At 51.5% G+C, this 20167-nt stretch overlaps 3 protein-coding genes and 1 pseudogene across 4 annotated transcripts; all 4 read left to right on the plus strand.

Moving 5' to 3' along the window:
* The first annotated feature begins 473 nt into the window (after positions 1-473).
* On the plus strand, positions 474-4345 carry LOC136487282 (scarecrow-like protein 34). Of its 2 annotated transcripts, none has more exons than XM_066484423.1 (2): positions 474-3945; positions 4043-4345. In XM_066484423.1, exon 1 carries the CDS (start codon positions 836-838, stop codon positions 3284-3286), a length of 2451 nt encoding a protein of 816 aa, XP_066340520.1. In that variant the 5' UTR covers positions 474-835; the 3' UTR covers positions 3287-3945; positions 4043-4345. The 2 variants fall into 2 exon arrangements, with proteins under 2 accessions (XP_066340520.1, XP_066340521.1); XM_066484424.1 differs by having other exon boundaries at positions 474-3941.
* A 31-nt stretch (positions 4346-4376) lies between these two features.
* Positions 4377-12689, plus strand: LOC136487283 (scarecrow-like protein 34; annotated as a pseudogene).
* Positions 12690-13844: 1155 nt separating this feature from the next.
* LOC136489669 (ethylene-responsive transcription factor RAP2-6-like) lies at positions 13845-14534 on the plus strand. Its single transcript, XM_066486241.1, has one exon. It carries the CDS (start codon positions 13845-13847, stop codon positions 14532-14534), a length of 690 nt encoding a protein of 229 aa, XP_066342338.1.
* Positions 14535-15656: 1122 nt separating this feature from the next.
* On the plus strand, positions 15657-18345 carry LOC136485745 (scarecrow-like protein 9). The gene has a single exon (XM_066482591.1). The coding sequence runs from the start codon at positions 15763-15765 to the stop codon at positions 17824-17826; it is 2064 nt and encodes a 687-aa protein (XP_066338688.1). The 5' UTR covers positions 15657-15762; the 3' UTR covers positions 17827-18345.
* The last annotated feature ends 1822 nt before the right edge of the window (positions 18346-20167 follow it).

Consider the following 20167-nt stretch of genomic DNA (forward strand, 5'->3'; position numbering starts at 1 on the left):
GCTTTTGGCTACTGTAACACTTTCGTTTGTATTTGGTAAAAATTATTCAATTATGGATTATTTAGGCTTAAAAGATTCGTCTTGCCAATTGCGGACAAACTGTGCAATTATTTATTTTTTTTACCTACATTTAATGCTCCATACATGTGCCGCAAGATTTGATGTGACGAAAAATCTTAAAAAATTTTAGATTTTAGGTGGGATCTAAACAGGGCCTTACACATTACAAGTGCTTGAAGTCGAGCACACGTGCTGCATCTCATATTATTATTATATACTTAATTAGCCTGGCCATGGCGTCGTTGCCTTGCGTCGTTGCAGGTTGCATGTAGTACCTGTAGCACTAGCACTAGCACGCCATGCAAAAAATAATGAAACTGACAGATGATGCCAACATGGGTCCCACCCAACCCAAACCTTGGATGCCCTTTCCTTTCCACCTCCCCAGCAGGCAAGCAGGCAGAGGCGGCGGCGCTCCCAGTCGCGCCACTTGCGCTTCGCCTTCTCCCCAACCCCAACCCACCATCCTCCTGTACTACTCGGTGTTCTCCGGTCGCCGTGGTGGCCTTCCCGGAACCTTCTTCCGTCTCTCCTCCACATCCCCGGCCCCGGCGGCCTTCAAAATCAAATCCAGCCAGCCCCCACACCCAACGCCATCCCCCCATTCCCCCATCCCCTGCGGCTAGCAGCTAGCTATTCCAGGCAGCCTCCGTCGCTCCCCAAGTCAAACAAGTCCGGGAGGTTCCCAATTCCCCCACGCCAAGTAAAATCTCCGATTTTTATCCCTCTGTTCCACCCACCGCACCGCCGCCGCCGAGCGACGAGCCAAGCCGCCATGTCCGCCATGCCGGAGGACTTCCTGGCGGCGCAGGAGGGGGCGCCGTACCTGGCGGCCCTGGAGCCCTTCTCGCCCTCCGTCTTCCTCGACCTGCCGCCGACGCCGGGGCGCCCGGCCGACTCCATCGACGACGACGACCCGGACCTCGTCCTCCCCTTCATCTCCCGGATGCTCATGGAGGAGGACATCGACGACAAGTTCTTCTACCAGTTCCCCGACCACCCCGCGCTCCTCACTGCCCAGCAGCCCTACGCGCAGATCCTCTCCGCCTCCGCCTCCTCTCCGTCCGACGACTCCTCCTACGCCGCCACCAACACCACCGCAACCACAACCAGCAGCAGCGGCTTGGGGACCTGCGGCGGCAACTCCACCCTCTCGCCCTCCTCCGACGCCCCCGCATCCTGGCCGCACTACGAGGACACAGTCGACCTCTCCTACCTGCTCCGCTCCCCGCCGTACCCTTCTCCTGACACGGGGGTCGGCCTCGACGACTTCGCTGGACTCCTGTCGCCGGCACAAGCTCAAGACGACGCCACCGCGGGAGGATTCCACTTCCACCAGAGTCCGCCGTTTTCGGATGGCGGCGGCGGCGGCGGCGACAGAGGAGAAGCCCAACGGCAGCAACCTTCCCTCGCCGCCAAGAACGCCGGCGGAGCCCAACATCAGGGCGGCATCCAGAGCTCCAACGCGTTCTCCAGTGACAAGGAGGAAGAGGAGGAGCCGAAGGCAGAGTCCAGCACCTTTCCTGCTGGCGACGGCGACCACGCCGCGCTCGCCTCGGCCTTCTTCGGCGCCCAGAATGGGGGAAACATGGACTTGCTCAGCATGGCGTTCCTCAAAGGCATGGAGGAGGCCAAGAAGTTCTTGCCTACCACCAACAGCCTTCTCATCGACCTTGATGACACCTCCGGCAAATCCTTGCCTAAAGACAGAGACAGCAAGCCCTCCACCGCCTTTGCTGCTACCCAAGTGAAGGAGGAGGAGGAGCAGGTGGTGAATGCAATATCAATGTTTGGGGGAAGCAGAAGCACCAATGGCAGGGGCCGCAAGAACCGGCACGCCGAGGAGGATGATTTGGAGGCAGAGACAGGCAGGAACAGCAAGATGATGATGCCAGAGCAGGAGGAAACCGGTGCCAACGAGCTGTACAATGAAATCATGAATTGTACCTATGAGGGGTTCATGAAGCGCATGGAGGACCTGCGCATCGCCATGGACAGCGAGTCTGAAAAGAGCGCCAGGAAGGTCAGCAGGAAGGGGGCGCGGGGGAAGCAGAGTCTCGTGAATGAGGTCGTCGACCTGCGCACCATGCTCATCCACTGTGCGCAGTCGGTGGCCAGCGGTGATCGCCGGAGCGCAACTGAGGTGCTGAAGCAGATCAAGCAGCACTCCTCGCCCAGAGGGGATGCCACACAGAGGCTGGCTCATTGTTTCGCCATGGGACTGGAGGCACGGCTTGCAGGCACGGGGAGCCAGGCGTACCAGTCGCTCATGGCACAGCACACCTCTGTCGTGGATTTTCTCAAGGCATACAGGCTGTACGTGGCAGCCTGCTGCTTCATGAAGGTGAATTTCATCTTCTCCCACATGACAGTTGGTGACGCCGTGGCAGGGAGGAGCAAGTTGCACATTGTGGAGTATGGTGTGCAGCATGGATTCCAGTATCCAGGTTTGTTCCATCTACTAGCAAGGAGGGAAGGTGGACCACCAGAGGTGAGGGTCACCGCAATTGACGTCCCACAGCCCGGGTTTCGCCCAGCCCACCAGATTGAAGAAACAGGCCGCCGTCTCAGCAACATTGCCCGTGAGATGGGCGTGCCATTCAAGTTCCGTGGTATTGCAGCAAAGTGGGAGGACGTCCGTGCTAAGGACCTCAATATTGATCCGGGTGAGGTGCTTGTTGTCAACAGTGAGTGCTATATCGGCAACTTGATGGACGAGAGCGTTTTGGTGGACAGCCCGAGCCCTAGGGATACGGTCCTCAACAACATCCGGGAGATGCGGCCCAATGTGTTCATCCATACCATAGTAAATGGAACATATGGTGCAACATTCTTTTTGACACGGTTCCGGGAGGCACTCTTCTTTTTCTCGGCACAATTTGACATGATCGATGCGACCATCCCAAGGGACAATGCTGAACGGCTGCTGATCGAGCGGAATATCTTTGGGTCGTTTGCCCTGAATGTGATTGCTTGTGAGGGTGCAGACAGGGTGGAACGGCCTGAAACTTATAAGCAATGGCAGGTGCGAAACCACAGGGCTGGGCTGAGGCAGCTACCACTGAATCCAGAGGTTGTCAAGGCTGCCACGGACAAGGTCAAGAATTATTATCATAGAGACTTCCTCGTGGATGAGGATAACCGTTGGTTGCTGGTCGGATGGAAGGGACGTGTGCTCTATGCCATGTCGACATGGGTTGCTGAGGATAATAAACCCATCTTTTAGTGCCTGAATCCAACTATAGATTATATTGATATTTGATAGATGGTCTATGTTGAACCATGATCCAGCACTATGTTAAACCATGATCCAGCACCTTGTGGTTTAGTGGACTTATGTTTCTAGAGAGTTTAGTGCTGAAACCTGAGATAGAAACAATTAGAGCTACATAGGTTGTAGATATAGTTCTTGATATATTGCAGAGTTGTAATAATCTACTATGTACAATGTACACTAGACTTAAAACCCTGTAGCTGACAAGTGGTTACATGTTTGACCTCTGAAGGCTTAAACCCTGAAAAGTATCTAATGATGCATGATATCGAGCAACCTGTGTTTCAGTGGATTTATGTTGCTAGAGGGTTTAGTGCAGAAACTTGCCAGGTAGAAATAAGTAGATGCTTACGGCTACATAGGTTGTGGATATAGTTCTTGATATATTGCAGAGTTGTAATATTATATACTATGTACACCAGAATTTGTAACAGTATACTATCTACACAAAGAATTGAACCCTGTCGCTGACAAGCAATTTTATGGGCTACATGTTTGACCTCATGTTCTTTTTTGAAGGCTTAGTAAATCCTGAAAAGTATTCTGCCTTGTGAAGTTCTGTTTCTGCTGTAGCATCAGACTGTTGGCATCTCCTTCACTGCTGGGTGTGAGTAAGCATTGAAGTTGCACTGATTAATTAGAGTATTCCATTTTACAATCTCATTCCTTTTGGTGATATTCTGATATGCAAGTTCATTTTTCCCACAGTTTTGTGTCACAGGCCTCGGTTTTGCACCATTTTTCTCAATTTAGATAACGACAGCTAAAAGTAGTCAAAGTATTCAGGATTAGGTCGAGATTGTTTCTGCTGTTCTTGCACAAACACAGACACCTCACACCGTGGACAAGATCTGGTCGCTGCCATGGTCGCCAACTCGCCATCCTGGAACCTTCCCCGTGTTGCCCCTCCTCGGCAGGCAGCATCTCCTTCAAATTTCCCACCGTCAAAGCTGCGGCCGCCATCCTCACCTGCCTTTCCCCACGAAACATCGCACTCTAGTAAGCTAAGCAGCAGGCTGATTCGACACGCAAAGCTCCGATTTTGACCGCCGGCGAGCCATGTCCGCCGCGCCGGAGGAGTTCCTGGCCCAGGGGGCCTACCTCGCCGCCCCCGAGCCCTTCTCCCCCTCCATCTTCCTCGACCTGCCCCCGATGCCCCGCCCCGATGGCGATGACCCGACCTCCGACGACCCGGCCTCCTCCGACGACCTCGTCCTCCCCTTCATCTCGCGGATGCTCATGGAGGAGGACATCGACGACAAGTTCTTCTACCAGTTCAGCACCCAGCAGCCGTACGCACAGATCCTCTCCGACACCACCGCCGCCTCCTCATCCGACTCCGCCGCCGTCACCAGCTCAGGGGCCGGCGGCCGCTCCACCGTCTCCTCGTCCTCCTCCGCCCCCGCATCTGCCGACCCCACCTGGCCCTACGACCCAATAGAGCTCTCCCAGCTGCTGCGCTCCCCTCCGTACCCGGACATGGGGGTGGGGCTCGATGACTTCACCGCCGATGAGGTCAACGCCGTCTTCTTGCCGGGACAAGACACCGTGTTCCAGCTGAATCCAGCGTTCTTGGATACCGCCGCCGGCTGACCGCTTCCCTCACCGCCCAGAATGCTGGCGGTGGTGGAGGCCAACAGCAGCGCGCTTCCCTCGTTGCCAAGGACGCCAGCGGTGGCGTGGGCATCCAGAGGTCGGCGTGCGCGGAGGAGACGAAGGCAGAGGCCATTACCCTGCCTGCTGGTGACGGTGACCATGCCACGCTGTTCTCGGCCTTCTTCGATGCCCAGAATGGGGAAAATATGGACATGCTCAACGTGAACACGGCTGTCGGTATTTATTATCGTGTCACTTGTTTTAATAGTCATGTTATAAACCTATATATCTTAATATTACTTTATTAAGTTATCATGTCCAGTGATGATGTTAAAGATACTTATTGGTACTATCTAGCATTACTACTACAATAAGACTAAATAGTTCTTTATTAATTTATGTGACTAAAAAAAATATATAGATATGAATAAAAAGGAATCTGTAATCGCACAGATAATTATATCATTGTAGCACTCCACTCCGAGAGTATTTCAAGTATTGTTATTTATATTTTTACTACAGAGAAGGTCTAGCATGTACAAGTATTAATAACTTATATTATTGATGGAGAAGTAAACCATAACCAATATTCTACTTAAAACAGGAGTAAGTATATATATATATATATATATATATATATATATATATATATATATATATATATATATATATATATATAAATATTGATCAATGATAATGATAAATCACTCAGAGTACTTCTTTCTATGGCATTAACATGGTCAGGTAGAATATTAGAGGAATAATTCCTAAGTCATTCTTAATTATAAGTCAAAGCACATATTGATTAGTGCAATTACACATAATAGTCATTGCTAAGATAATCTTCATATCTACACATAAGGGATATTACTAAGGAAGATTAAGAACAGAGCTTGTCCCTCTTCGTAACCAGATCCTACGTGCTATCTACATCGAGGAGTGGACTATAAAAGACTCAACGGGAGTGTTACGTCGTAATCTACCATATGATCCGAAATATAGGGTGTATCCGCAGGTAAACAACATATAAGCATCACGCTTATACAATGTCGACCACCCACCCATAGATCCTTAGGGTAAGCACTATACGAACGGTAACACCTTAAAATTTGCATAATTTTAAAAATAGGAAAAATGATTTAATTATGCATTTTGTGAGCATTGAAATTTAGAAAAATAATAACTTTGTTAAAATTAAAATCAAATATAGTTCTACATACATGTATGTGCATACATGCTGCTGCATATTTATTTTGTGATGCTTTGGTTTGATTGAAATTTACAAAAGAATTTGAATTTGATTTGAAATTGGATTTGAAATTGTGTTTAAGAAAATAGAAAAGGGAATTTTATTTTTCTTTCTCCCTCTCTCCGATTTTGGCCCAGCTCGGCCTGGTTCTCCCTGCGTCGTCCGTTTCTTCGCTCGCAGGCCACTGTCATTCCCGTGGCCCAGCTCCGTTTCCCCGCATCGGCCCAGCACGCCGCCCCGCGCCCCACGCTATCCCCTCTCTCCTTCCGCTGACACGCCGGGTCCGCTGGTCAGCGCCGTCTTCCTCGTGCGTGTCCGGCACGGACACTACCGTCGTCGCCGAGTCTGCTGCTACGCCGTCTCGATCTGGCGTGGCCGCACGCCGAAGCCCCCCCATAAATAGCGCCTGACCCCGCACTGCCACCTTGCTATCTCGCCCCAACGCAGCGCCTCCCATAGAGCTAGTAGCAGCGCCGCCGTAGCCCTTGAAGCGAGCCGCCGCCATCGAATTCACCGATTCGCCGCTCCTCCGCCACCGTGACCGCATCCCCGAGCCCTGCGAGAAGGTGAGAAACCTGCAGGTATCTCTCATGCCCTCTCCCTGGCCTTCTGTGCTTTGTATCTGCGTCATCGTGGATCTACGGCAAACTCGATCCGCCATACCGAGCAATAGCTCGTCCCCGTGCCGTCATAGCCCCTTATGATCCCCTAGATGGATTCGTAGTGCCTTCCTCTTGCTTCCTGTGCCTTTCCCGTGTCCAATGGTGGCCGGAGTCACCGATTCACCCAACTCCGGCGAGGTCTGAGCCTCTCCAGCCATGGTGCCACCGCGCACAGCGCCACTTCGGCGACCTCCGTTCCACTGATAAGATCTGTGCCGTCCGATTCTAATCCAACGGTCCAGATCTTAAGATACCCCTTTGCTTGTCATTTTGTAAAAAAGGCCATTACAACTATTTAGATCTCAACCCGTCGTCCCTGCAATGTTGTTAAAGAGACCCTATATTTCTTCATTTTCATGCCCGCAGTCCTGGTTTCGGTTTAAAATCAGATTTTAATTATTTTAAATTCTAAAATCAAGTTTTATCTATTTATAGTTTTGCCACTAGTTTTCTTTAAGCCATAAAATCTTTGTTTTAACTCCGATTTGATCCGTTCAAGTTACGTTAGGTTCGTAGTTGAGTAATCTACATGTTCATACTACTGTTAGGTATGTTTTCAACTTTTAAAATTCAAGGTTAGATTTAATCTATTATTTTATTAAAGAAAATCTTGTTTAATTCGTAACTTCTTCGTTTTAGCTCTGATTTTTGTGATCTTCGTGTCTGTGTGTTCGTAGCGAGACGTAGATTTATTTTACAAACTTTTCATCTTGATTTTATGCTATTAGTGTACTGTTCTAATCTATAGGTTTTGTTTGCTATCCATGATTGTTTCTGGATGCTTATATGTTGCTGTGATTATCGAGTATAGACGACGAGCAATTCATGGGAGATCAAGAGTACTACTTTGTTGAGCAGGATTAGCTGGAGCACTTTGTTCAAGGCAAGTATAGCATGTGATTATTCTTGTTCCCTATCAACTTTAATACATTTAATTCATGTTGCATGTGTCACCTTGATAGGGATTCCCTAGAATTGAACTTATACCTTGTCTCCTATGGGATATGCATTGGGTAGCTTTGCTAGTGCCCACTTAAACCATGATCTTATAACTTGACTAATGGTATATGCAATAAACATTAAAATATGATTTTTAGCAACTTGGAAACAGGGGATGTAGTGTTTAGCTACTTTCTAAATACTTTAGATTCTTCTCTCTAAGGGCTTATCTGTAAGTGATCATTCGGGACTTACAGTACAGCTATGAGGGCTACATGGCTCTAACTTTAGCTCAGTACAAGGACCTTTTCTAGCTTGTTAGAGGTTACCTTTATTGACGTAAGAATGACCTGTCGAATCGGGTATAATGTGGCCTCTGTTCTCATGTGTATAGGCTGCACGTCAATGTGTTATCGGAAGGGGGGGGGCTCTACATCTGTTTACCGAGTGAATCTAATAGCCCTAACTTGTTAGACGAACCTTTGAAAGGCTTCATAGTGACCCCTGCACGCTCACTTTGGAAGTGTTTTGTGAGTAATTAACCCGGGTATATGGGTAACACGACTCACAGTGAAAGTGTACAACCTCTGCAGAGTGTAAAACTGGTATATCAGCCGTGCTCACGGTCACGAGCGGCCTTGGAACATTTACGGAATATATGATCACTAAGAATTACCTGTTTATGCCATTCATTATTCTTGTTTATATTGATCATGTGTTTTACTTTGGGACTGAAACAACTTGTTGCTACCCTTATGCTAAAATTGTGACAACTGAAAGCTGAATGTTGTTAAACCTATGTCAAGCCTTTTGAGCCTCATGAACCCTATGTTACACTTGTTGAGTACGACACGTACTTACGTTTGTTTATTTTCATTATTTGGATAAAAATTCCGGATGAGTAATAGATGGCTTTGGTAATGACGACTTTTCTGAGGATTATTAGACTTGTGGTCAACCAGTTGACGTCCCTATGATATGGAGCTTCCACGAGATATTTTTTTTATACTTTTGCTACATTTATATGAAGACTGTCTTATTATTCGTGATGTAATAAACACCTGTGATGATACTATTTATAATTTGTCGGCTTATGTATATGACTGATCTCTGGGCGCACATAAGATTATGCATCCTATTTTACCCTTAAAATCGGTTGTGACATGAACATATGCATGGATATGATGATAATCCAACTATACTAGGTATATAATGAAAGTATACGATGAACATTATAACGAAGAACATGAATAAGACGAATACTAATATTGTCATAACAATTATAGCAAGCATATAAAAATAATGGAGATACAAAAGAAAGAGGGGTATAAAGATTATACCGAACCATGCTCTTGACACGAACGGGAATTCAAGCGAAGCCTGCTTGCCTACCTCAAGACCTAGCCTAACTAGCTATGCCCTAAAATATGATGGAGCTCTGAGGATGATTAGGGTTTCTGTCTTCTCAAATGACTTGATGTCTTCAGGGGGAGCAGAGGCTGATATATATAGCCCTGAGCGTCCAACATGAGCCCTTGGATTAAATCGACTTAAGGAACGGCGTAGATGCAACCTAGGAGGCGGTGGAGAACCGACATTGCAAGTGGAGGCTGATAGATGGGCCCAAAGGCCTGACGGCCTACAGGTGGGGCCGGAGCCCCTCGCTCTCTGCCTCGGCGTGGAGTCCTCTCGAGTCTTCTGGTGTCCGTTTCGCTGTGGATAAGCGCGATTAACTCTGACATTAGGTCCATCTTGACGATTTTTTGAATAAACCCTGCAGAAATCACAGATTCACCAAAACTTATGAAATTTATTAGTTTAAACCCCTATACCTTTGTTGATGATCTCAATTGTGCCCTTATACATGTTTTATTGACAGTTTATAATGGTTGTTAACTACCGTCAACAATGGCGTTTCTGAAAAGGCATGGAAGAGGCCAAGAAGTTCTTGCCCACCAACAATAGCCTTCTGATCAGCCTTGATGCCACCTCTGACCAATCCTTGCCTACATACAGAGACATCAAGCCGTCCACTGCCTTTGTTGCTACCCAAGTGAAGGAGGAGGAGGTGGATGGAATATCAATGTTTAGAGGAAGTTGCAATTGCAGGGGCCTCAAGAACCGTCACTCCCAAGAGGACTTGGAAGTGGAGACAGGCAGAAACAACAAACTGATGATGCCTAAACAGGAAGAAACCGGTGCTAGTGAGCTGTTCGACGAATTAATGTCCGGCAAACATGATGGATTCTTGAAACACATGCAGGATCTGTGCATCGCCATGGATAGCGAGTCTGAGAAGAATGCCAGGAGGGTGAGCGGGAAGGGGGCGCGGGGGAAGCAACATGGGAACGAGCTTGTTGACCTGCACACCATGCTCATCCATTGCGCACAGGCAATGGCCACAGGCGATCGCCGAAGTGCAACCGAGATGCTGAAACAGATCAAGCAGCACTCCTCTCTCAGAGGGGATGCCACACAGAGGTTGGCCTATTGTTTTGCAGAAGGACTGGAGGCGCGACTTGCTGGCACAGGGAGCCAGGTGTACCAGTCGTTCATGGCAAAACGCACATCGGTTGTGGAGTTCCTCAAGGCATACAAGCTATTCTTGGCGGCCATCAGCCTCAATAAGGTGCATATTATCTTCTCCAACAGCAACATCTTGGATGCCGTGGCAGGGAGGAGCAAGTTGCACATTGTGGCATATGGTGTACAGTATGGTTTACAGTGGCCAGGGTTGCTACATCTCCTGGCAGGTATACTTGGCCATGCAGCCCGAGGCACGACGGCACGGCACGAAGCCCATTTTTTTAGCCCGACACGAGCACGGCCCGGCACGGAGGCTAGTGGGCCCGGGCTGGCCCGGCCCGGAGTAGCAGGCCGTGCCTGGGCCTTACCCCAGGCACGTGGGCCGGCACGGCACGGCTTGCTACAGTCGAGCCGGCCCGCTAGCGGCCCGCCTGCGGCCTCCCAGGCCTCCCCGCGCCCCCAGCTCACCTCCTCGGCTCCCCTAACCCAATCTCATTTCCCCAATTCCCCGGTCGCCGACGCCGTCCCCCTTTCCCCTTTTCCCTAGCCGCGAGCAGCATCGTCCATCGGCGTCGCCTCCCCCTCTCCTCTCCCAGGCGTCTATACCCTCGCCCTCTCTACGGCGCGCTCGGCACCGCGCGACTGCGCCTCGCCCTTCTCCGCTCCGCTCCTCGCCCTCGCGACCTCCCTCTCTGCTCCGCTCGTCCACGCACCACGCCCCTCCTCCCTCCTCGCGACCTCCCTCCATCTCTCCAGACAGTGGTGGCAGTGGCGCCGCCCTCCCCCACCCTTTTCCTCCCCTCTCCCTCAGATCCGGCGAGCAAGCGACGGTGGCACCCTCTTCCTCCCCTCTCCCTCAGATTCGGCGAGCCAGCGACGGTGGCGCCCTCCCCCACCCTCTTCCTTCCCTCTCCCTCAGATCCGGCGAGCCAGCGACGGTGGCGCCCTCCCCCACCCTCTCCTCCCCTCTCCCTCAGATCTGGCGAGCCAGCGACGGTGGCGCCCTCCCCCACCCTCTCCCTCAGATCCGGCGAGCCCAAGGCGGCCCAGGTGGTGGCATCTGCTGTGGGCGCGCTCACCGGTGGCGGATCTAGGGTTCAAGCGCGCGCAGCCGTCTTCCGCCCACGCGGCCCCACCTCCAGGGCGAGCGCGCCGGCGGCGGCGGCCGCCTCCCGTGGCGCCCTGCCTCCTGCTCTCCCCTTCCCTCTCTCGTGGGCCTCGGGCTGGCACGACCTATGAAAATGGCCGTGCCTCGCGGGCCGGCCCGGCACGGAAATCGGCCCATAGGGCCGTGCCTAGGCCGGAGGCCAGGCCCGTGGCCCGGGGAGGAAAAGGGTGGCCCGTGGCCCGGGGAGGAAAAGGGCCGGCCCGTTGGCCACAGTGGCAGGTAGAGAAGGTGGACCTCCAGAGGTGAGGTTCACTGGCATTGACCTTCCGCAGCCTGGGTTCCGCCCAGCCTACCAGATTGAAGAAACAGGCCGCCGGCTTAGCAGCTTTGCCCGTGAATTCGGCGCGCCGTTCAAGTTCCATGCTATAGCAGCAAAGTGGGAGATGGTCTGTGCTGAGGACCTCAACATTGATCCAAATGAGGTGCTTGTTGTGAACATCGAGTGCCACTTCAGCAACTTGATGGATGAGAGTGTTGACGTTGACACCCCAAGCCCCAGAGATTTGGTGCTCAACAACATTCGAAAAATGCGACCCAATATGTTCATCCAGATCGTCAATAATGGCACATATGGTGCTCCATTCTTCCTCACACGGTTCCGGGAGGCACTGTTCTACTACTCGGCACTATTTGACATGCTGGATGCAACCATTCCCCGAGATAGTGATGAACGCTTTGCTGATCGAGCGGGATATTGTTGGGCGATCTGCCCTGAATGTTATTGCTTGTGAGGGTGCAGACAGGTTGGATCGCCCTGAGACTTATAAGCAATGGCAGGTGTGGAACCACTGGGCTGGGCTCAAGTAGCTGCCGTTGAATCCAGAGGTTGTAAAGCTTGTGAGGGATAAGGTCAAGAAGTATTACCACAAAGACTTTCTCATCGATGAGGATCATCGATGGTTGTTGCAGGGATGGAAAGGGCGGGTCCTCTTTGCCATGTCAACATGGGTTGCTGAGGATTATGAATGATAACTCCATCTTTTAGCTGCTTCACTTCACCTTGTTTTAGACTATTAATGATATTGATGTTTGATAGATGGTCTGTCTTTATTTTACCACCAAAATATGACCCAGCATCTGTGGCCCACTGGACTTCTGTTTCTAGAGGGTTTTAGTGCTGAAACTTTGTAAGCTAGAAATAAGTAGAACAATAGATGCTTAGAGCTACATAGGATGTAGATATAGTTCTGGATATGTTGCAGAATTGTGATGTGTACACCACCTATAACTGATAAGCAACTTTATTGATTACTTATTTGACTTTTTATGTGTCTCTTCCAGTTCTGTTTCTTCTGTATCATTAGACTTTTGTCATTTCCCTTGTGTCTAGGCGTGATTATCAAAGTTGCTCTGTTTAATCAAATTATTCTATTTGGCTGGATATCTTCCATCATTTTCTCATCCAGACAAGTACAGGTACATGTGTTCACTGGATTCAGGATTATGTGATGTTTCTGCAATATGGGAAGAGTCAGGCTTGGATCTGCTGGAGGATGCATTCAAATGTAGGCATCTGAAAGTTACGATGGTTTTTTGTGGTGTTCGAAATGATCATTTATCATATATTAGCAATAAATAAAGATCGTCTGCCGCAAATCTGCTAGGATTCTGTTATACCGATCTTCCATAAAGCTACCGTGGCCTTGGATAAACTTACTGTTCAAAGTCTGATGCTTCTTGTTTGCACTAGTCATTTCTTGCACTATGTTTTTGCTTATGCAATATTTTTTGCCTGTTTGTTCAATCTAACAGGCTGGGCATTTGTGGTTCTATGTCTTGTTTATTTCTTTTCCAGGTTTGGAGTACTAACAATTTTGGTTCATCTGTCCATGTGTGGCACAGGGGAGAGCACCTGACCAAACGTGGACAAGTTGATTATGACTAGTTGACATTGGGACAATTGAAGCAGGTAGAAGCAGGTAAAGATTAGTCTGTCTTTTGTTCTGTTCATCCGTATTGCTAAGTATTATCAATTATCAATAAAGTACAACAGAGTCGCAAATTCAGAGTGTGTCATAAGCAGTATACAGCATAATGTTTTTTTAAAAGGATTAAGTCCACTTTTGGTCCCTCAACTATCGGATTCGTCTAATTTTAACCCTCAACTATAAACCCGTCTAATGCTGGTACCCAAACTGTCAAAACCGTTCATTTTTCGTACCTAGACGCGGGCGGGGCTGTTTTGACCGACGTGGAGCGGGTTTGACCACACCACGCTGGCATTGACCGGCACGTAGGACATCGGCCTTCATCTTAGTGACATGTGGGGCCGACATGTGAATCACTCATCCTCTCCCTCTCCTTCCTCTAGCTCCAGCAACATCCGAACAGGCGAGGAAAAGATCAATGTAGCCGCAGACACCGCCGACGATGGGGTGCTCGGAGCAGTCGCTGGCGGCAGAGACGGCGGCGATCGTGTCGGCGCTCACGAACGTCGTATCCAGCAGCCGAGGGCCGCCGCGCCAGGCACCGGCGCTCGTCATGCCACCGTGGCACCGCGCGGACGACAGCGCCGTCCACCGTGGCCAGCTCGCGGGGGTGGCGGTGCCGGCGCTCTCGCCCGCGCCCGCGGCGCGGAAGTACCACGGGGTCAGGCGGTGGCCATGGGGGAAGTGGACGACGGAGATCCGGGACCCACATAAGGCGGCACGGGTGTGGCTCGGCACCTTCTCCACCGCCGAGGACGCCGCGCGCGCCTACGACGCCGCCGCGCTCCGCTTCCGCGGCAGCCGCGCCAAGCTCAACTTTCCCGAGGCCGATGCTGCGCGCCGCACCAGGGACACCGAGGCGGCCTCCGTCGCGGCCAGGGCCAGCCCGCCCACCGCGCTGCTCGAGTCGCAGTCGCAGGCCGCCGCAGGCGACGACGACGTGGCCGATCACCTCAACTACTCGAGGATTCTCGAAGCCACCGAGCCCAGCGGCATCATGGACGGGCTCTTCGGTGGCCACAGGAATGGATGCTTCCTCGGCTCGTGGAGCATTGGCACATCGCCGCAGTCCTTAGGGGGCTCCGACGCCTCGCTTGCCGGTGCCTCCTCCTCCGCTCCTCTGTTCCATTAGCCTGATGGCGGGAAGCAGAGCAGTAATAATAGTGCCGCCTTTGGGCCTTCATCTTAGTGTGCTCATAGTGGTGTGGTCAAACCAGGGGGGCATCATCTGCCTTCACCCGCGCTCGCGGCAGGTAGTCCGCGTGGCCTCTTGCACTGTGGCCCTACGTGGCCTCCGCGCCCGCAGCCGACGACCTCCACGCCCGCGGCGGTTGCTCCACTCCTAGCCCGCGGCTGGCTACCCCGGGTGGCTGGAGCCCGCATCTAGGTCTTCCCCGCGGAGGCGCCCACGGCCTGCGCCCCCTACGCGGCTTCATGCCGGATGCCTGCGCGGGGGATGACGTCGGCGTCGCTCGGGCCAGAGGTAGCGTGGGGGCGCTGCCGTGAGGATGGAGAGGGAGGGGATGATAGGGTGATGCGTGGGCCCCACATGTCACTGAGATGGACGTTGGCGTCCTACGTGGTGGTCAACGCCAACGTGGCGTGGTCAACCCGCTCCACGTTGGACAAAACAGCTCCGCCCGCGCCTTAGTGCTAAAAGTGAACGGTTTTGACAGTTGAAATACCGGCATTAGACGATTTTATAGTTGAGGGTTAAAATTAGATGAACCAAATAGTTGGGGTAAAAGTGGACTTAATCCAAAAAATAACATTCAGCATAATTTTCTCACCCAGACAGGTCACAGGTGTTGTAATTAAGAGTATTATATTGCCAGACCATATTTAGTCATCATGATTCATGTCTTAGTGTGTTAAAATTTGTGCTGTGTATTCTCCACTTAAAAAAAAGAAATAGCTTAATTTGGCCAATACAGAGACTGTCAGACTGGTACCCTGTTTGCAAGTGCCACTGTGCCAGGTATTTGATACTACTGCAGAGTTTGGTCAAGCAAAAGAAAAAAAAAGTTCTTCTGTTGTACAGGGCAAGATAGAGACTACTCCTACGTACTGTATGTTAGCAGCAGGTGTTTGATCTTTTTTTTTTTTAAAAAAGCAGCAGGTATACCCTGGACCCTTTTTTTTTATCAAGCACTCCTAGGACAGGTCAGATGCTCTCTGTTAAAGCCGCCACCACTGTAGCATTCGTTTCTCCGAACTTTTCTTTGTTGATTGACTACTAGTACCGCTCCTTTCCGTGTGGATGGCGTAGAGAAACCAAAAAAAGCTTGAACTTTCATCCACCCACACTCTAAACAAGGCATCGCCGTTGTTGGACTTTTATCTCACCAAGTCACCAGCAGATGGCCGCCGCCGCGCCGGAGGGCGAGGGCCTCTTCGCTGACCCCGAGCCCTTCTCCCCGTCCATCTTCCTCGATCTGCCCCCGACGCCCCGCCCCGATGGCAACGGCGAGGTCCCGGCCTCGTCGGACGACCTCGTCCTCCCCTTCATCTCGCGGATCCTCATGGAGGAGGACATCAACGACCAATTCTTCTACCAGTTCCCCGACCACCCCGTGCTCCTCCAAGCCCAGGAACCGTACGCGCAGATCCTCTCTGACGCAGCCACGGCTCGCACCAACAGCGCCGCCTCCTCGGGGTCCCCCGTCACCGTCTCGCCGTCCTCCTCCTCCGGCCCAGTCCAGCTCCTCCTGTCCCCGCCGTACCCCGATACGGGACTGCACGGCTTCACCGAAGACGGTGTCGGCACCTTCTTCTTGCCCGCACAAGATGGTGGCAGCCCGGAGTTGGAGCAGAGTCCGGCGCAGTTAAGGACCACAACCTTGCCCGCCGGCGACGGCGACCACGCGGCGCTGGCCTCGGTCTTCTTCAACAGGGGAGTCGCGGACGCGGAGGTGCTCAACAAGGCATTCCTCAAGGGTATGGAGGAGGCCAAGAAGTTCTTGCCCACCACCAACAGCCTCCTAATCGACCGTGAGGCAGAGGAGGAGGGGATTAATGGCAGGGGCCGCAAGGACAGAGACAGGCTCAATTGGGATGACTCGGAGGCTGAGACGTGCAGGAAGAGCAAGCTGATGGTGCCCGAGCCTGAGGAAACTGGCCAGATGGTAGATGAAATGATTGTCAATGGACTGGAATTGTGCCTCAAAGAAATGGAGGCCCTGCGAATCACCATGGGCAGTGAGGCCAAGAAGAAGGCAAGGAAGGGCAAAGGGAAGTCGGCACAGGGAAGGTCTAGCTCCTACGAAGCGGTGGAGCTGAGCACCTTGCTCATCCACTGTGCACAGGCGGTGGCCACGGACAATCGCCGGAGTGCGACCGAATTGCTGAGACAGATCAAGCAGCATTCCTCACCGAAGGGTGATGCCACACAGAGGTTGGCACATTGTTTTGCAGAGGGATTGGAGGCGCGGCTGGCAGGGTCAGGGAGCCAGCTCTACAGGTCTCTCATGGCTGAGCGCATCTCGGTCGTGGAGTACCTCAAGGCCTACTGGTTGTACCTGGCAGCTTGCTGTTTCAAAATAACGGCATTCAGGTTCTCCAACATGACAATCCTCAAGGCCATCGCTGGGAGGAAAAAGGTTCACATCGTGGATTACGGCGTGAATTATGGGGTTCAGTGGCCAACTTTGCTATACCGTTTGGCGACCTTGGAGGGTGGACCTCCTGAAGTGAGGATCACCGGCATTGATCTCCCCCAGCCCGGCTTCCGCCCAGCTGTGCGGATCGGGGAGACAGGGCGGCGGCTTAGCAATTATGCTCGTCAGCTCGGTGTGCCATTCAAGTTCCACGGCATCACGGTGAGGTGGGACACAGTTTGTGTTGATGACCTGAACATTGACCCTGACGAGGTACTCATTGTCAACAGTATCATGCTGTTTGGAAATTTGATGGATGAGGGGGTCGACATTGATAGCCCAAGCCCTAGGGATGTTGTCCTCAGAACCATTCGCAAGATGCAACCCGATGCGTTCATCCTTTATGTCATGAATGCCTCGTATAGTGCTCCATTCTTTGTAACACGTTTCCGGGGTGTGCTGTTCTTTTACTCTGCAATGTTTGACATGCTGGATGCCACGGCTCCACGGGATAGTCACCAGCGCTTTTTGGTTGAGCGGGTCCTCTTTAGACAGTGTAGCCTCAATGTTGTTGCCTGTGAGGGCACGGACAGGGTGGAACGCCCGGAGACATATAAGCAATGGCAGGTGTGGAACCACCGGGCAGGGCTAAGGCAACTTCCATTGGATCCAGATATTGTAAAGACATTGAGGGACAAAGTTAGGGATCAGTATCACAAAGACTTTGTCATTGATACGGATCATAACTGGCTCCTGCAAGGATGGAAGGGACGCATACTCTATGCCATGTCGACATGGGTTGCAGATGATGCTGTCTCAGAACTTTAGCTGCTTGTCTCACCACATACAGCAATATCGATAATTGCAACTATACATATGTTTCTGAATTTTTGTCTTACCAATGAACTTCATGAGCTGCTCAGCAGCTGTGGTTCAACACGCTTTCTTACCCACCACCTTGCCTGTCTAGAAGGGTGGAAGGTACACATACTCTGTGCCATGTCGACATGAGTTTCAGAATTCAGGTGATGCTATCTCAGCATATTAATGGCTTTTCATCACAAGATACGGAGATATATGCCTCTGTTTTATGTGATTCAACACACTTTATTTGAAGATGCTTGGACATAAGCAGTAGATGCATTATAAATGTCTTCTAATAATGTAATAGTAGATGTTTGCTTGGGTGTTCTTGTTGTTTCTTATAGCTGCATAGGATCTTAGATTAGTTCTCAGTGAGTTGATACTGAACCTGTGTAAATGTACAACAAACTGAAAAATCACTTGTGGTTCCTGTATTGTGAAGTGCACTTTCTGTTGTAACATTGTATTCCCTTGCACCTGGAAAGCGTAAATGGGCACGAGAATAAGCATTAAAATTGCACATATTATTCTGTTATTCAGAGTATTGATTTTTGAGTGAAATACAGGTGGCCCTTTAACTTGTTGGCCTGTGCCAGTCCGGTCCACGAACTTGCAAACGCGGAAAATAGGCCCCTGAACTTGTCAAGTTGTTTACCGCAGGTCCATTTCCTATCCGCGCGCGGCCTCCAGGCGACGTGGCAGCGCCAGCGTGGCGGACGAAGCACGTGAGCCGCACGTTTCAATACCAAACGCGGCGGGGTGGCGCTGCGTCCACACTGTTTGGTGGACCGGGAGGCGCGAGACGCCAGCGGCGCCCATGGCTGGCAACGGCGAGCTCGACGGGGTGGCGCTGTGGAGCGCTAGCTCCTGTGCGGGTTACACGGGGGTGGAGAGCGCAACGAGGCAACTCGCCTAGGACATTCCCGCGGCGGAGGACGTCCGGAGGCGGCGGTACGTGCGGCGAGGGGGCTCGGCCATGGCGGCGTAGCTCCGGCGAGCCAGAGTGACGCGCAGAGAGGGAGAGGAAGAGCGCAGGAGCACTGGAGGGTGCCTTAGCACGCCCCGAAGCTCGTCGACAAGCTCGCGTCTGCTGGAAAGCGGCAGAGGAGGAGATCGACGACGGCGGCGGCGCTGCTAGCTCGGGATGAGGCGGTGGCGCCTGTAGAGCGAGAGAGGGAGCACGGGGAGAAGCGGAGTGAGTGCGGAGTGCTCACGCGACACTCTGGGCACCATTTTAGAGGGAGAGAGAGAGACCGCGGGAGGTGAGGAAAGGCCGGTCAAGGAGCTCGGCTCCATGCCGACAATGGCGGATCTCTGACTCAGCGCTGTGGGACGAGCGGCTCGGGGCTCGGGGCTGCGGCGCGTAGAAAGGGTCCGCGCGGGGTGCTCGGTCGTGCAAGGGACGCGGGAGAAGGGCGTGGCCAGGCGTGGTCCAAGCGCTGCCGGCGACGTCGTTCGTCCCGTGCGGAGCGGGAGGTAGGGGCGACCCTGACGTGAGGGGCCTACATTGAAACGTGCGGCTCACGTGCTTCGTCCGCCACGCTGGCGCTGCCACGTCGCCTGGAGGCCGCGCCATATAAAAAATGGACCTGCAGTGAACACCTTGACAAGTTCAGGGGCCCATTTTCCGCGTTTGCAAGTTCGTGGACCGAACTGGCACCGGCCGACAAGTTAAAGGGCCGCCAGTGTATTTCACTCTTAATTTTTTGCTTCTTTGTTTTTTGGTGATTGTTTCAAATGCAAACTTATTGGTACCATACTTTCCCCATTTCCTACCTAGTTTCAAATTCCTGGGGACGGTTTCTGCTGAATATTTTCTGAATTCTTTCATTCAGAGTACAGTTGAAAGAGGTGTTTCTGTCTTTTTCCTTTTTGGACTCAAACTATGGTAGGCTTATGCCACCTACCTAACTAAATCTTTTACTCAAAGCGTAGGAAGTGCAAATGATATAGTAGCATGCCCAGGTACAAGGGCCATTCAAAGAAACTGTTTCTGCAATTTTGGGAGAGGTGCTGGATGGCATCTTCTTATATGTGATGATACATAGTAAATAGTATCACAATTGTGAGTTTCTGAACAAAGATGGACACATTATGGTCACTGTAAGCTTACAATGATCCTTTTATCATGATAATTTGTTCACAGTAGTACTAAGTTACTGGTGATTACAGAGAAAGGCCCACAGTTGGACATCTGCAAATTGGGCGTCAGTTAATTTTAGGACAGTTCTCTACCTATTGGGATTCACAATTTCACAGTAGTATGAACCTTGAGCTTTATATACGCATAAGAGATTCGGAGTAA

Source organism: Miscanthus floridulus, chromosome 10, assembly GCF_019320115.1.
Source record: "Miscanthus floridulus cultivar M001 chromosome 10, ASM1932011v1, whole genome shotgun sequence".
In the NCBI taxonomy this organism is placed as follows: domain Eukaryota; kingdom Viridiplantae; phylum Streptophyta; class Magnoliopsida; order Poales; family Poaceae; genus Miscanthus; species Miscanthus floridulus.